The following is an 18,342-nucleotide window of genomic DNA, read 5'->3' as shown; positions in this document are numbered from 1 at the left end:
TCAGAGATTACTGTTCTCTACTGCCTCTCATCCAATGTCTGAAACTGTTGTTTCAAACGTTTTGCCCAGTTTAAAAAAATGTTTAAGGCAGGCAGCGAATTCGGTTCCTCTTATTTCCTCATAGCAGAAAGCAGAAGTTGCAGGAGCCATACTTCAATCACAGATGGGCTGTTTTTCCCGAAACAAGTTTGTTAGCTTCTCAGATCTCATTTCCTCCAGTGGTTTTGTTTTGTTTTGTTTTTTAAAGTAGACTGCTTTTTAGAGCAGTTTTAGGTTTATAACAAAGTTGAGTGGAAGTTAGAGATTCCCCACATACTTCCTGCCCCCCCCACATGCGTAGCCTCCCACATTCTCAACATCCCCCACCTGAGTGGGACATTAGGTACAACTGGTGAATGTGCGTTGGCCCATTACCACACGGGGTCCACAGTGTACGGTACGGTTCACTTTTTGTGTTGTACATGCTGTGGGTTTGGACAAATATGTAGTGACAAGTATCTATCACTATGGTATCATAGAGTAGTTTCACTGCCCTAAAAATCCTGTGTGTTCCACCTCTTCATCAATTCCCTCATCCCCAACCCCTGGCAACCACTGATCTTTTTACTGTCGCCATAGTTCTGGCTTTTCCAGAAAGTCATAGAGGTGGAATCATACAGTACCTTTCTTTTCCTTTTCTTTTCTTTTTATTTGAGAGAGAGGTAGAACATGATGGAGGGGGGGTTGAGGGGTAGAGGGAGAAGCAGACTCCCCACTGAGCAGAGAGCCTGATGTGGGGCTCCATCCCAGGACCCTGGGATCATGACCTGAGCCGAAGGCAGACGATTAACCGACTGAGCCACCCACCCACCCCAGGTCTGTACCTTTTAAGATTGGCTTCTTTCATTTAGTAAAATACACTTAAGCTTCCTCCACGTCTTTTCATGGCCTGATACTCCATTGTCTAGATGTCTCATAGTTCATCCTTTCACCCACGGCAGGATGTTTCGGTCACTTCCAGGTTTGGGCAAGTATAAACAAACTACAATAAATATCTGTGTGTAGGTTTTGGTGGATCCATAACTTTCACCTCCTTTGGGTAAATATCAAGGGGTATTATTGCTGAATCGTATGGCAAGAGTGTTTTTAGTTTTGTGAAAAACTGCCCAACTGTATTCTACAGTTGCATTCCCATCAGCAATGAATGGGAGTTCCTTTTGCTCCATATCCTCATCACCATTTGGTGTTGGGAATGTTCTGGATTTTGGCCATCCAGAATATCTCATTGTTGCTTTTAATTTGCATTTCCCTGATGACATATGATGTGGAGCATACAGAACACATATGATGTGGAGCATACAGAATATATACAGAATATACCAGAATATATACAGAAGATATACGGAATATACCAGAACACATGTTCTGTATACCTCTTTGGTGAGGTATCTGTTAAGATCTTGGCTCCTTTTTTGATCAGGTTGTCTGTTTCTTATTGTTGAGTGTTAAGTGTTCTTTATATATTTTGGATAACAGGTTTTTTGTTTTGTTTTGTTTTGTTTTTTCAGAGAAATGTCTTTTCCAAATAGTTTTTCTTAGTCTGGGGCTTATCTTTTCATTTTCATTAAAAAAAAAAAAAAGATTTTATTTATTTATTTGACAGAGAGCACAAGTAGTCAGAGAGGCAGGCAGGGAGAGAGGAGGAAGCAGGCTCCCTGCTGAGCAGAGAGCCTGATGTGGGGCTCCATCCCAGGACCCTGGGATCATGACCTGAGCCGAAGGCAGAGGCTTCAACCCACTGAGCCACCCAGGCGCCCCTTATCTTTTCATTTTCTTAACAGTATATTTCACAGAGCAGAAAACTTTAAATTTAATAATGTCCAGCTTATCGGTTTTTTCTTTCATGGATTGTGCCTTTGGTGTTGTATCTAGAAAGTCATCAGTAAATTCAGGGTCACTTGGATTTTCTCGTATGTTACCTCCTAGGGGTATTATAGTTTTGTATATTACATGTAGGTCTGTGATCCATTTTGAGTGATTTTTTTTGTGAAGGGTGTAAGGTCTATGTCTAGATTGATTTTTTTTTTTTTTTTGGCATGCAGATGTCTAGTTGTTCCAGTACCATTTGTTGAAAACTCAAATGATCTTAGGTGATATTTATGTATGCATAATATAAATGTCAGCTGCATAGGCTTGAAATTCAAATAGCAGTTGGTTCAAATACTCATCCCCAATGTCCCTGAGGATTCTCTGGAGCTTAGTCTCCTCTTGGTGTCCTCTGGTTAAAGTCTTCTTTCCAGCCACATTACAGGCCCTGGACTCAGTGTTGCTTCTTTCTTTTCCTCACCTCACCCCCTCACTGGAGACTGCCTCAATCTCTTCTCGCTCAAGCACTACTCAACTGTAACGTACGTGAGCAGATATTATCAAAGGAAGAGAGGCATGGAGGAGATGATATTTAGGGCAGAATGACCTAAATTGGATTTTAACATTTCTGAACTTAAAAATCCCTGGTCCATTCTTTCTTATGAAGAAATCACTCTGTATCTCTTCCTTTCAGGCTACAGTCTCCTGGCGTTATGCTGGATCCCTCTTGGGGTCACTGCTGACCCATGTGACATCTTTGTGCACATTTAGAAAAAAGCAGCTCTCCTTTAGCAGGCCTCGCAATTCACAGCTTGACAGCAGAAAGTGGGCCAGATTTCAGCCCCAGCGCCCCCTCATCTTGCTTAGCCTTCATCCCTCCCTAACTTATTTGTCCTTAACCCCCAAATCCTTGTTCGTTCATTTGTTCCTTTCTTTCTTTTTTTCTTTTAAAGATTTTATTTATTTATTTTACACAGAGAGAGAGAGAACAAGCAGGGGGACAGCAGAGGGAGAGGGAGAAGCAGACTCCCCGCTGAGCTGGGATCCCAATGCATGAGCTTGATCCCACTGCCCCGGGATCATGACCCAAGCCAAAGGCAGAGGCTCAACCAACTAAGCCACCGAGGCACCCCTCTTGTTCATTTCTTATAGAGCACTTTAGCTCTTCCTTTACTGGCTCGAAGCCATCCAAGTTATTCCCCAAAGTCTCATCTTCATAATTAATTTAAAAATGTACTCCTAGGTTCTTCAAAAAGTTAAAAACAGAACAACGTTACAATTCAGCAATTGCACTGCTAGGTATTTACCCAAAGGATATAAAAATACTGATTCAAAGAGATACATGCCCCTGATGTTTATAGCAGTATTATCCGCAATAGCCAAATTCTGGAAAGAGCCCAAATGTCTGATGACTGATGAGTAGATAAAGAAGATGTAGTATATATACACAAGAGGATACTACTCAGCCATAAAAAAGAATGAAATCTTGCCAATTGTGACAATGTGGATGGAGCTAGAGTGTATTATGTTAAGCGAAATCAGTCAGTCAGAGAAAGACAAACACCATATGATTTCACTCGTATGTGGAATTTAAGAAACAAAACAGATGAACATAGGGGGAAAAAAAGAGAGGCAAACCATAAAACAGACTCTTAGCTATAGAGAAAAAACTGAGGGCGGCTGGAGGGGAAGTTGGTGGGGGGATGGGCTAAATGGGTGATGGTTATGAAGAAGGTATGGGTATCACTTGTGATGAGCACTGGGTGTTCTATTTAAGCGAGGAACCATTTAATTTTATACCCGAATCTAATACTACACTGTATGTTAACTAACTGTAATTTAAAGAGTTATTTATTTGAGAGAGAGAGAGAGAGAGAGGGAGCATGAGTGAGAGGGGCAGAGGGAGAAAGAGAATCTCAAGTAGACTCCCTGCTCAGTGTGGAGCCCAACTGGGGCGCAGGGCTCAATCCTACAGCCCTGAAATCATAATCTGAGCCAAAATCAAGAGTCAGTTGCTTAACCAGCTGAGCCACCCAGGCGCCCCTTACCTGACTGGAATTTAAATAAAAACTTGAAAAAAATAAAGAAAAAAAAGTGCTCCTAAACTATAAAAGCTTTAACTCAGGAAGGAACAATGGAGTGTTAATATTTTTCCCCCTCACTATACATACATCATAATGATGGTGATAATGATGAAATAATGACTAACAGCCCTGAAGTAAATAAGTAAATATGCTTAAGTTATTATATGAAGAGAAAAATGTTTTTCCAGGAAAATCAACAGTCCTTTCTTTAACATGTAAGAGATTGCGTATTATACCCATGTTTACTACAGAATAGAAACCAGAATCTCTAAAGTGCTTTTCCCCCTTCCTTACTCTAAAGTGCATAATGCTCTCAAGATTGAAAATGCTTAATCTGCAGATGCATTTTGCAAATGTATATATGCGGCAGAAAGCTGGGAAGTTCCTGGAAGACAACAGGATGTCAGTCTAGCTTTACAAAGCATATGTAATTGTCATAGTCATCACATTCTTGGACAAACCACAGGGAAGCAAGAGATGTGGGCCACATCTTTGACATAATATATTTCTGCAATTCTAGGATAATACTGACAGCATAGGAGGGAAACAAAAAAGGCAGTGTATAAAACGTTCACATCAACAATAACCTACATCCTGATTTCAAAATTTATTTTTTTTAAATTTTTATTTATTTGAACATATCACGATTATTTGCTTTGATGGCGTGGCTTTAACTAAAAATTCCTTTTAAAAATACCAGTGTAGTTATCATACTGTGTTATCTTAGTTTCAAGTGTACAATATAGTGATTCAACAACTCTATGCATCACTCACTGCTCATTATAATGGGTGCACTCTTAATCCCCTTGACCTATTTCATCCATCCCTCCCACCCACCTCCCTTCTGGTAATCATCAGTTTGTTCTCTGTAGTTAAGGGTTTGCTTTTTGGTTTGTCTCTTTTTTTCATTGTTCTTTGTTAGCATAGTGCCTAGAACACAAGAGTGTCCACTGCTCTGAAATTCAGAAGGAACAACAAAGGAAATGCTGGGGATTATTTACTCCTTGTATTATTCAATCTAACTCAACAAATATTTAATGGCCTTTTACTTTGTACCAAGAATTTGGCTGGGAGCTGCTATAGGAGGAAATAAAGAAGAATGTTGAGATTATCTTGTCTTAGGAAAAGAGAGCAGAGGAAAAATATTTAATAAATTTAATTTTTTTTTTTTAAGATTTTATTTTTATTTATTTGAAACAGAGAGAGAGAGATCACAAGTATGCAGAGAGGCAGGCATAGAGAAAGAGAGGAGAAAGCAGGCTCCCCGCAGAGCAGAGAGCCCTATGCGGGCCTCGATCCCAGGACCCTGAGATCATGACCTGAGCCGAAGGCAGAGGCTTAACCCACTGAGCCACCCAGGCGCCCCAATAAATTTAATTTTATTAACAAAATTTTGTTAATAAATGCTAATTATGTTTTATTTATTTATTTAGATTTATTTATTTATTTATTTATCAGAGAGGGCACACACAAGCAGGGTGAGCAGCACAGTGAGAGGGAGAATCAGGCTCCCCAGTGAGCAGGGATCCTGACGTGGGGCTCGATCCTAGGACCCTGAGATCATGACCCAAGCCGAGGGCAGATGCTTAATGGACTGAGCCACCCAGGCACCCCTGATGATGTTATATCTAAATTATCAATTACATTAAATGAATTAAACTAAATATGTTATGTTGCTCTAATATGCTTATTTAGTTTAATGTATTGTTTTATATACATGACTCAGAGATAATTTTGCATTTGTCAATAATACTAATCAAAGAATGCTTTATATTTTAAATTAAACTTTTGGGGGTGCCTGGGTGGCTTGGTCCATTAAGCATCTGCCCTCGGCTTGGGTCATGATCTCAGGGTCCTAGGATCGACCCTGCCTTCGGCCCAGGTCATGATCTCAGGGTCCTGGGATCGAGTCCCGCATCAGGCTCTCTGCTCAGCAGGGAGCCTGCTTCTCTCTCATCTCTCTCTGCCTACTTGTGATCTCTCTCTGTCAAATAAATAAAATCTTTAACTAACTAAATTAATTAATTAAACTTTTGGTTTTTTTGAAGTAATCTCCCTGCCCAATGTAGGGTTCAAACTCACAACACTGAGATCAAGAGTTGCATTGTCCACTGGCCAGGTGTTCCAAGAATGCTTTCTTTTAAAATGGCACTAACATGGTTTCCCCAAAATCATTAAAATAAATGAATCAACTAGAGTATACACCTTACCTCTAATTCCTGGGACTGAGGAGTAAATTAATCAATTAAGAAATATTTTACTTCTAAAATAGCAAACTCGAGATGTGCTGGGATATGGCAGGTCCTTGTTCCTGATGACAAGAGTGAATGGTCCTGTAGGAAACCTTAGGATTAGACGTTTTCCAGGTATGTGTCATAGCCAGGCTCCAAGATGCCCCCCAGGGATCCTTGCCTGTGATAACTGCGGGCCTGGCCAAAATCTGGTTGCGTCCTCACAAAAGACTCCAAGGAAGAACTTCCTGGCCAAGCCCTTTCCAAATTCCTGACTCAGAAAAACAGTGAGAGAGAAAACATGATTATTGTTGCTTTAAGGCACTACATTTTAAGATAAATTGTTACTGATCCAGAATGCATTGAGGTGATGTCAGGTCATTGAAGGGTAGTAAGTGGAGAAGTACATAGTCAGACTTGCATCTTAGAAATGATGCCATCTGTGGTGTGGAAGTTGGGAAACTAAAGGCAGGGCACTAGTCAGGAAGCTATCGTACATCCAGGTTTGATGTGGTAGGGACCAAAACTAAGTGAGTGGCAAACAAGCGGCAAACAAGCTGGAGTTTAGAGAAATGGATCAAAAGTTGTCTATAAGGGGTGCCTGGGTGGCTCAGTCAGTTAAGCGTCTGCCTTTGGCTCAGGTCATGTTCCCAGGGTCCTAGGAACGAGTCTTGCTTTGGGCTTCCTGCTTAGCCGGGTTCTACTTCTCCCCCTACTTACCCCTGCTTGTGATCTCTCTCTCAAATAAATAAAAATCTTTAAAAAATAAAGAAGTGTTTATAGAAGATAGGACTGACTCCATTAAGTGATTGATGGGCTATGGCAAGAAAGGTAGGGACTCAAATGGTTTCTGTGTGTGTGTGTGTGTGTGTGTGTGTATTTCCCTTCTAGAATCTTGGTGTAATACCCAGCTCTGACTACTTGCTGAATTGTATAATTTTGTAGAAAGGTTACCATTTGCTCTCCAGATTTACTTTTCACGGTTCTTCACCATGCTCTGTAGAGTGACTGGCCTATATGGTTTGTTGAATGACTTTGACTTCCAGTTGGGTTCAGCCAATGAAGATCTCCAGCAGAGATTAGGGGAAGAGAAGACAGTGAAGGTGGTGTTATAATTATCCACCTTCATCTCTGGAAGGTCACCTTATGCTGCCTAGGTCCCTTGACCAAAGGTCACACTCCTCTTCTAACAGGCTCCAAATCTCTCTGGAGAGTGTGCTCCCTCCCTGGCCAAGAGGTGGGACTAGCCCTGATACGGTTATCCCTGGTGGTCTCCCTATACACTGCACACACTTGTGTAAATTGTACCTTTATTAAACTACTTTGAATTATCCTCATTTGAGGGTGCTGCTTCCTCCTGGCTTAGATACATTTTTTTAGAAAAAATTTTATTTATTTGAGAGAGAGATAGCACGAACGGGAGAAGAGCAGAGGGAGAGGGAGAAACAGACTCACTGTTGAGCAGGGAGCCTGATAAGGGGCTTGATCCCAGAACCCCAGGATCATGATCTGAGCTGAAGGCAGACGCGTAACCCACTGGGCCACCCAGGCTTGAAAGAAGCAATTTACCAAGATATTATTGGCCATAAACATCCAATTATAAATTAGCTTATGAGATTTCTTTTCAAGGTATAACTACTTAAGATTGTTCTTGGAGGGAATGAGACATAAAACAAATAAATCTTCATAGAGATTAAAAAAAAAAACAATATAATACAACCAAAAGAGCAAGGGGTGTGAAATCAGATCTTAATTTGAGTTCCAGATCAACAGTTTACAATACTTTGGGTCTCATTTTTCTCATCTGTAAAATAAGAGTTTTAAAATAGATTAGTGACCTTCTTTGTTTCTTTTTAAGGTTTTATTTCTAAGTACTCTCTACACCCAATGTGGGGCTTGAACTCACAACCCTGAAATCAAGTCGCCTGCTCTTCCAACTGAGCCGGCCAGGCGCTCCTAGATCAGTGGCTTTCAATCTGTATTTCACAAAACGTCACAGTTCCAACTGGTACTTCAAGGCCCACCAACCTGGGAGGGGAGAGATACACAGAAAGGACAGGAGGAAAGAGACAGAGCCCCACCCCTGCTTCAGCCAAGGCAGCTCTGTTGTCTGCTTTATGTGGAACGAAGTAACCAAGGATGTGACTGACGGTTCTAAATCAAAGACAGGCTACTTGATTTTAGAGACTCCGGAGGTCATGGATGCAAGACTGGGTATTCTAGATACCAGTCCTCTAGGGAAAGGTGGGCTTTTGGCCGTGTGTGTGTGTGTGTGTGTGTGTGTGTTTAAAGAGCAGTTTGGGATATATGCCCTTTGTGTGCATTAAGCTGGGCGGGGAAGGACATCCTCCTTCCCTCTTCTAGGACTCATTGCAGCTGTCTGTGTGTTTGGGGGGCAATCCAGGGCAATGCTGGGGGCGATGGAAACTAGTCCAAATCTGAGTCTCCACACTCCCAGCAGATACCAGTAGGCAAGCAAAAGGAAGACTGGGTCCCAGCCCTAGCCTGCCCCCTGGAGTTTATGGATTTTACAGAGAATTCTGGGGAAGCAAAAACAGACATGTTCCTAGGATTGATGTGTGTGTGTGTGTGTGTGTGTGTGTGTGTGTGTGTGTGTTTGTTAGAGTTGTTTAGCTTTAGTGTTAAAAGGAATGCAGTTCTGTTTGGAACCCCTATCTGGTAGAAGCGGCACATACTCATGACATGTCGACAGAGCATGGGCAGAGAATAGGTGCTCAGTAAGGGAACAAATGAACGTGTGATGAATGAGAAGTAGATGAATTCTGGGTTACGCTGCACTAGAAGATAAGGGTTCTGCTTTTAAACACACATGTGAAAAGCAGTGAGCTAGTTCATATTAGAAGTCCAGTTAGCTGTGATGGCCAATGAGTGTGGGCATACCTGTTCTTGGTGGACACTTGCAGGTCCTTCAAGACATCAGGAAGGGCTACTGGCTACTGGCCAAAGCAGGGAAGGAAAAATAGCAGAGAATACAAGTCTCAAACGCACATTTTTCTATCTGTCGTTGGCATTTTATTTCTTTTAGGGTTCAACAAGTTCAAAGAAAGATTTCAATGATTTAAAGCTGCAAAGTAGTCACTAGATTTTTTTTCAACTTCTTATCTTACAATAATTACACGTTCACAGGAAGTTGAAAAACTAGTATGGAGAGACTAGTGTACATTAGAAACTATGTACCTTACAACAAAAGATATTTTTTAAAATGTAAAATCCAGTTAAATATTTTGGGGTCACTTTATTACATTTAGTTTTTCTCCCAACATGCTGATTATTTTAGAAATTAGAATCGGTCACCTGGGTGGCTCAGATGGTTAAGCATCTGCCTTCGGCCCACGTCATGATCCCAGAGTCCGGGGATCGAGTCCCTCAGTGGGCTCCTGCTCAGCGGGGAGCCTGCTTCGCCCTCTGCCTCTGCCCCTCTCTCTTTTGCTCATGAATAAATAAGTAAAATCTTAAAAAAAATTAGGATATAGCAGATAATTGATCACTTTTAAATGGCATTTCAGACACACTAATGATTAAGGAATCAAGTTGGTTCCCCCCCCAAAAAAAAAGCTATTGCTCTCTCTTTCAGAGGATAAGCCTTCAGAAAAAAGTCACTCGGTAGAGAAGTTACAGAGAGAACGTGTTATATGTATGGTATTTCAAAAACTTGGACTCCTCCGTGAAACCATTATCTGCCTGGCTCTCTGGAAGGTAACCAGTAGAGGGCACTCCAGGCATCATAGACTGCAGAAAACGCTCGTGGATCCGTCCAGAAGCCTTCATCTTTTCTTCACCTTATTATGAGCTTGCCTCTTGGATGATTGCGAAGCAGTTTTCTTGGTGACAAAACCCAAAACTTCTGAACTCCCAAAAAGCCATGTTCATGTTACACGAATAACTTAAAAGTAATCCAGTGTTCTTGCATCAGTGTTGCCCCATTACTCAACTTCTTTGAATCAGTCGCTTAATGATACAGGATTCCAGGAGATAACATACACATGATTATCAGGATTCCTTGATCCTGGATGCTCTTGCCTGAATCCACATACATTGCCTGAACCCAAATACAATGCAGATCTATTTCTACATCAGCCTCTAAATAAAAACACCAATGAGCTTTGAGCAGCTTGGCAGGTGAGCAAAGCATGCTCTTTTTTCAACTTTTCTGAACAGTGTACAAAATAGGATTATAATTTTCCCCACAAACATGCAAACATAACTAGAACTTCAACAGAAATAAACTAATGTGTGCTTTAGAAATTCCTCTGGAAGTGAGAGGAAAACTGATAGATGCTAAAAACTTAGCACTCATCAGGCACTTTACCCATAATCTGATTTCATGCTCCTACTGACATGCCTACCTGGGGAAACAAAAGTTGCTCAAGGACATCAAGCTAGTTCAAGGACATCCAGAAGCACACCCAGATGTTCCTGGTTCCATGTGCCTGTTTTTCCAGGGATCCCTGATCTGTACTGAGTCACTCTGCCATGACTTGTCCTGGCCCTTTCTGGGAATGTGTTCCACAGTGGAGTTCATGTTCAGTGATTTCTGATTGCTTGTATTTTGGAATTTGCCTGTTGCTTACAATGTGCCGTCTGTTGTTACGAATGTGCCCTAAACTGTGGTAATCGAGGTTTAAAAAAAAAAAAAAAAGAACTTTTTTGTAAGGGCTGAATGGTGGGAGAGGAGGACTGGGTGAGGGCAATGAAGGGAGACCTTTGTTTTTCACTCTGTATGCTTTTGTAATGTTTGAATGTTTTATGATGAAAACATATTCATGTATTCCTTTTTTTTTAATAAAAAAGAAAAAAAGAAACTTTCCAGGAAAATATGAAGAAACAATGTAGGAACAACCACAGGGTGGGTTATTTTTAATGATATATTTATGATATATGTATAGTAGTTTGAAGATAAAGACCTCTTTTGAGAGAGAGAAAAAAGAGGACCAAGATTTCATTATATGGCTATTTTCTTCTCTTTACCCTCACACCCTACACACAGAAACACAAACAAAAGCCTCTTATTGTTTCTCCTGATGGAACGATGACTAAGTGAATAAATCATCCAGTCACCAAAACTTCCTCCCCTGTCATTTGACACCATGTAGGGAATACTATGTTGGAAATGTGCAGCTGTTTGAGTCCCGAGAAGCACCACCCCCGGAGGTTAGAGGGTTTGGAGAGCAGGAAAGAGCTAGTCAATACTACTAGTCTCTAAATCAACTACTGCTGTCTCATTTAAATGGTGGTGCCGTTGATTTGAGGGTGAGAGGGGTGAAAATATGCACTGCCTTTCTTCTCTGTAACTCCAGCACAGACTATCTTCATATATGTTTTTAAAGATTTTATTTATTTATTTGATAGAGATCACAAGTAGGCAGAGAGGCAGGCAGAGAGGGGCGGGTGGGAAGCAGACTCCCTGCTGAGCAGAGAGCCCGATGCAGGGCTCAATCCCAGGACCCCGGGATCATGACCTGAGCCGAAGGCAGAGGCTTTAACCCACTGAGTCACCCAGGAGCCCCCGGACTATCTTTATAATTCACTGAAGGAAATAAATTTGAAAATTTTACGGTTAAATTTGTAATCTAGAGCCTGTTAAATTCATTCACGGTCCTGTAACCAGCTCTGAAGTAAAACCTGCACCAGTACATCGAAGTACTCTGGGGTTAATTGTTAGACAGGAAAAGGGCTTATTAATCTCCCCCGCGATGATTCAGGATCTGCTGAGAAGAGTTTACCACCGAGAAGCATGACCATGGGAAGAGCACGACACTTGCCCCTCCGTTACTCACACTGCTTTTGAAACCTTATTGAAACTGGAGCATTATGAAAGCTCTCTTTATTCTAGTTATTCTGGCAAAAATCCCCTCCTTGGGTGGCGAGAGCACCCTAAACTTCTTTTCAACCTCCAGCGGTCGGTATTCCCTGCACCACCTGAATAATCAGAACTGTTTATGTATTCATCAGTGCCTCCTGCATAGGGCAAATTTCGTGCGTATGTGCATACATAACGTATTACATGCAGATGTGTGTGTATATGTGAGTGTATGCACATATATGTGGGTGTATACACAATAAACACATTTATGTATCATGTATATACATATATATTCATATATTTTTTAAAGATTTTATTTATTTATTTGACAGACAGAGATCACAAGTAGGCAGAGAGGCAGGCAGAGAGAGAGAGAGGAGGAAGCAGGCTCCCCGCTGAGCAGAGAGCCTGATGCGGGGCTCGATCCCAGGACCCTGAGACCATGACCTGAGCGGAAGGCAGAGGCTTTAACCCACTGAGCCACCCAGGCGCCCTTATTCATATGTTTTGTCTTAAGAAATTGAGGGCCTATATAGCAGAGTCTCCTTTTGCTGGACTTTTCTCTCTGGTCCTTTAGAAATCACTGAGGGGGAGGCACCCAGGTGTCTCAGCTGGTTGAGTGTGTCTGCCTTTAGCTCGGGTCATGATCTCAGGGACATGGGATGGAGCCCTGCATTGGGCTCCCTGCTCAGTGGGGAGTCTGCTTCTCCCTTTCCTTCGGCAGCTCCCTCTGCTTGTGTTCTCTCGAACTTTCTTTCTCAAATAAATAAATAAAATCTTTGAAAGAAAAATCACCAAGGGGCACCTGGCTGGCTCAGTCGGTGGAGCATGGGACTCTTGATCTCAGGATTGTGAGTTTGAGCCCCACATTGGGTGTAGAGATTACTTAAATACAGAAATCTTTTTAAAAAATAAGTAAAAATTTTTAAAAAACGGGGCACCTGGGTGGCACAGTGGGTTAAAGCCTCTGCCTTCGGCTCAGGTCAGGATCCCAGAGTCCTGGGATCGAGTCCCACATCGGGCTCTCTTCTTCAGCAGGGAGCCTGCTTCCCCTCCCCACTCCCCGCCCTCTCTCTGCCTGTCTTTCTGCCTATTTGTGATCTCTGTCTGTCTTATAAATAAATAAAATCTTTAAAAAAAATTTAAAAACTGAATTATTGCCTAACAGTTTTGTTCTTCATAAATTTTAATGTAATCATATGTATAAGATAGATTTCATAAGCCAAGAAGATTTGCTGCAGTCATTGTGACTATGTTCTGTTTACCTATTTGATATTTTTACCTCATTCTCTTGGTTCTTAAGACTTTTTGGTAAATATGCTCTTTTGGGGGAGTTTCTTAATCCATCGATTTAGGTTGACTCTTATATTTTAATAACGTGGAAATATATTATTTTACAGAACCAGAAGTTCAGAGGTGGGGTGGCTTTGGAGTTGATTTGGTATCTCAATGTTGTCAAGGACACAGATTCTTTCCATTTGTTCTCTGGCCATCCCAACTGAATTGGCTTTTGTCCCCCAGCTGGTCCCTTCCCGGTCTCCTCTGCAACTTCCCTTCTTGATGATTATTCCTTTTTTTTTTTTTTTTTAAGATTTTATTTATTTATTTGACAGACAGAGTTCACAAGTCGGCAGAGAGGCAGGCAGAGAGAGAGGGGGAAGCAGGCTCCCCGCTGAGCAGAAAGCCTGATGTGGGGCTCGATCCCAGGACCCTGGGACCATGACCTGAGCTGAAGGCAGAGGCTTCAACCCACTGAGCCACCCAGGTGCCCCCTTGGTGATTATTCTTGGTTCTTTTTCTGGTTTCCTTACCTAGGGGAGTTTTGCCCCAGGAGATCTGAGTCTTTGTACGTCTAGGCTAACCTCCACCCTGTTCCTCCAGAAGGATAACTAGTCTGACTCCAGCTGGCATAGCTCTGAGTCCTCCAGCCCCTCTCCCGGCCTGGTTTTGAGAATTAATTTGCACCTTGAATTAAAAACTATAAGCAGCTCAAGGGTGGGATTTGTTGTTTCTTCCTCATTACCTCTGCTCCCAGCCCCCTGGTTCTGCTGGGTGTCCAACATACCCAGCTGCTTTGCCTCTGGCCTGGAAGTCTCCTGAGTTTCACACTAGCCTCCTCAAGAATAGTCCTTCTGCTGGGGAAGTCACCCATTCTGTGGCTTCCCCTTTCACTTCTCTGTAAGTGACTTTCTTTACCTTACCTAGGAAGAGGATCAGGTTCCCATCTCCAATCACAACCTATTGGGCTTGTCACCTGAAAGTTCTGTCATGATTTTGACTTGAACATGCCCCAAGTTGAATGGCCCATCCCTTTCCTCCTCAGACCTGTCATTATGTAGATGCTGTTAACATTTGTTATTCCATTTCAATATGCGAAGGACTGAAGAAGTTAAGAACTGAAAAAGATTGGGATTATTTCAGTACAAGCCACTTTTTAAAAAAAAAGTACTTGGATCAGAAAGGAAGATGAAAGATTGCTAGGGCCCACATTTAGTAATGAGACCCATTAAGTAAATAAAAGTTAAGAGGAAAACAACAGCTTTAGCACCAAAGGGGGAAGGGCTAAATTTCAGAATAGGATGAGACATGACAATAAAATGCAATGTGTGGTTTCTTCCCTTTTTTCTTTTTGAAGTCTAGATCTTTTTGAAATCTGTGGAGGGTATTATAGGGATAACTGGGAATATTTGAATATGGACTGTGTATGAGATAATACTAATTCATTTAGGTTAAGTTTCCTGAGTGAGATACTAATTATGTGGTTATGGACGAGGAATGTCCTTCTTCTTAGGAAATACACTTCTTAGGAAAAACTCATGTTTTGGGGGATGAAGTGTCACAGCATCTATAATTAACTCTTCAATTGTTCACCAAAAAGTTAAGACTTAAAAGCAGAACGAGAGAAAACAAATGCAGTGACATTCTGCTGATACCTCTAACGGAACAGCACATGGTATTCATTGTACTACTTTTAACTCTTCTGTACGTTTGAAATTTTTCAAAAGAAAAAGTTGGGGAGGGGTGCCTGGATGGCTCAGTGGGTTAAGCCTCTGCCTTCAGCTCAGATTGTGGTCTCAGGGTCCTGGGATTGAGCCCCACATCAGGCACTCCGCTCAGCGGGGAGCCTGCTTCCCTTCCTCTATCTCTTCCTGCCTCTCTGCCTACTTGTGATCTCTCTCTGTGTCAAATAAATAAATAAATAATCTTTGAAAAAAAAAAAAAAAAACCCCAAACAAACAGAAAAGTTGGGGAAATGCTGTGACTGGTAATGAAAAATCATACTTCTGATTCAAGGACTCTGTGTGTGCGTATATAAGGGTTATCATGGTTTAAATTTGTATTTAGAAATTTTGAAGGTATAATCATTCAAGAAAACAGATGTGATCATTGTCTATTTAAAACTAATAACAGTTTGAACTGTTCTAACGGGTGGAAGGGCTGCTTAGGAATGTTGCTTCCTGAAGGCGGGGGTTGCGTCAATCCCCTCCCTGAAGGCCTCCAACACTTGGCAGCAAGCCCGGTTGGCTGGGCATGTGCCCCGAGAAGAAATTGGGCCGCATGTCTCCCTGTGGTCAAATTCAGGCATGGTGCCCTTGGTCCTGCCCCACGCACTGGGTCACCACTGGAGGTGGGAAGTAACACATGGCTCCTGCCAGTTGTTGAGCTCTGTCCTAAGCTTTCGCAAGCATCATGTCCCTCCTTCTGCACAGCCTCCTAGTGAGGTAGAAATTATCATTCCCAGCCACAGGGGAGAAAACAAAGCTCAAGAGTGATGAAGTTTTAGCCCCAGGTCATAAAACTGGAAAAGCGTGGGAGCAGAGATTCAAACCAGCTCTTTCCACACAGAAAACCTAACCCTTGTTATAAAATTGGTCTCTCTGACTCCACACTGCCCTGACTGGAACATGGGGCACAAATTTTGGATAGCTTACATATGACCCACCTGGTTGTGGAGCCAAACTGCCTTTGCTTTGGAGAAGCTGGAGGTCGTGTAAGCCTGTATCCTTCGAATTGGGGGTTATCTGGCTCCCAGAGCTGGCCGCGATATTGTTGACATCGCCATGTTGTTGACAAACGGTCTGGCTGAATTCTTGCCTGCTTGAGAGCACAGTATTAACAGCGCTGAAGGGCTCTGCGGCAGCAGCTGGACGTCAGTAGATGAATCCACTCCAAGCTGGCTTTCTCACCTCTCTTTAAGCTGGTAACACAAGGGTTTTGTTTTTGCTTTTCAGAAAGTGACTCAGGACTTAATTTCCTGAATTTCAGTGATCGGGCTTCCTACTGCTGATCCTCCGGGTCGCGCAGTCCTTCTCGTTAGCAATGTTCATTCTTTTCTTTTTAAAAATATAATTGAAAGTACTTGTAGGTTTTGGTTTTCTTTTTTTTTTTTTTAAAGATTTTATTTATCTATTTGACAGAGAGCACAAGCACAGAGAGTGGAAGGCAGAGGGAGAGACAGACTGATGTGCAGCTTGATTCCCAGGTCTCAGGATCATGACCTGAGCCAAAGGCAGGCACTGAACCACCCCCTTGGTTTTCATTTTTTCTTTTCCAAGGAAAGGGTGTGTTGTTTTTAAATTTTAAAAGTGACATTTTAGGGGCGCCTGGGTGGCTCAGTGGGTTAAGGCCTCTGCCTTCGGCTCGGGTCATGATCCCAGGGTCCTGGGATCGAGCCCCGCATCCGGCTCTCTGCTCGGTGGGGAGCCTGCTTCCTTCTCTCTCTCTGCCTGCCTCTCTGCCTGCTTGTGATCTCTGTCTGTCAAATTAAAAAAAAAAAAAAAAAAAAAGTAACATTTTAACAGATCAAAATCTATAACAAGAACTGCTATTTATTGATGTGGCAGAAATTGTACCAAGTGATTTGTAAGTTTTATATCATTTGCCTCCTGCAGCAACCTTGTGGGTAGGTACTCCTCTGAAGGGAAGTTAAGTACCTTGCCCAGGTCACTCAATGTCTAAGTGGCAGGGGTAGAGCTGGGGCTGGAACTCAGGTCTAGCTAATATCAGAGTCCATATTCTTGATTATAGCTGCCTCCTAATTATAAAAACATGTGTTTATTGAAAAATATTTGGAAAATACAGTCTGAAGAAATAAATTCCCCTGAAATCCTGTCTGCTGAAATAAACCACCAATAACATTATTTTCAACATTTTCCTCTGCATATATATCTTTTACATATATATAATATATATTTTCATGCAATGTTAACTGAAAAGCAGGGAATGAAACTATACTGAGTCATTCTACTTTTATTTTATTTTATTTTAATTTTTTTTGAGTCATTCTACTTTTAAAAGTATCAATAAATAGGACTCTTACTCCACATTCATCATGGTTTTGTTTTTTTTTTTAAGATTTTATTTATTTGAGGGGCACCTGGGTGGCTCAGTGGGTTAAGCATCTACCTTGGGCTCAGGTCATGACCCCAGGCTCCTGGGATGGAGTCCTGCAATTGGCTCCCTGCTGAGCAGGGAGTCTGCTGCTCCCTCTGCCCCTTCCCCTCTCCACCCTCCCTTCATGTGCTGCGTGCTCTCTCTCTCTCGCAAAAATAAATAAAATCTTTAAAAAAAAGATTCTATTTCCTTCTTTTCGGCCGGAACCTCCATCTTCCAGTAATTTGCCAAAATGACAACACGAAGGGAAAGAGGAGAGGTACCCGGTACATGTTCTCTAGGCCTTTTAGAAAACATGGAGTTGTTCCTTTGGCCACATACATGCGAATCTACAAGAAAGGTGATATTGTGGACATCAAGGGAATGGGCACTGTTCAAAAGGGAATGCCCCACAAATGTTACCATGGCAAAACTGGAAGAGTCTACAATGTTACTCAGCATGCTGTTGGTATTGTTGTAAACAAACAAGTTAAGGGCAAGGTTCTTGCCAAGAGAATTAATGTCCGCATTGAGCATATTAAACATTCAAAGAGCCGAGATAGCTTCCTGAAGCGTGTAAAGGAAAATGATCAGAAAAAGAAGGAAGCCAAAGAGAAAGGTACTTGGGTTCAGCTGAAGTGTCTGCCTGCTCCACCCAGAGAAGCACATTTCGTGAGAACCAACGGAAAGGAGCCCGAACTGCTGGAACCCATTCCCTATGAATTCATGGCATGATAAATATAAAGAAAATAAAGGACCTCAAGACTGTAAAAAAAAAAAAAAAAGATTCTATTTGAGAGAGAATGAGTGACAGGGAGGGGCAAAGGGAGAGGGAAAAGAAGGCTCCCCACTGAGCAGGAAGCCTGACCAGGAGCCTGGGATCATGACCTGAGCTTAAGGCAGACACTTAACCTACTGAGCCACCCAGGTACCCCTCGTCATGTCTTTTTAATCTAACATGATGTAATGAGTATTTTCCAATATC

The 18,342-nt window shown here is 42.0% G+C and overlaps 1 protein-coding gene across 1 annotated transcript; it reads left to right on the top strand.

The window, feature by feature from the left end:
- Nucleotides 1–10,277: 10,277 nt before the first annotated feature.
- Nucleotides 10,278–18,098, top strand: LOC116875661 (60S ribosomal protein L21-like). Its single transcript, XM_032871303.1, has 2 exons — nt 10,278–10,300; nt 17,558–18,098. Exons 1-2 carry the CDS (start codon nt 10,278–10,280, stop codon nt 18,090–18,092), a joined length of 558 nt encoding a protein of 185 aa, XP_032727194.1. The 3' UTR covers nt 18,093–18,098.
- Nucleotides 18,099–18,342: the final 244 nt, after the last annotated feature.

This window comes from Lontra canadensis, unplaced genomic scaffold, assembly GCF_010015895.1.
Source record: "Lontra canadensis isolate GAN:19392208 unplaced genomic scaffold, GSC_riverotter_1.0 scaffold42, whole genome shotgun sequence".
Taxonomy (NCBI): Eukaryota; Metazoa; Chordata; class Mammalia; order Carnivora; family Mustelidae; genus Lontra; species Lontra canadensis.
The sequence above is the reverse complement of the archived record's forward strand: the minus strand, read 5'-3'. Positions and strand labels throughout refer to the sequence as shown.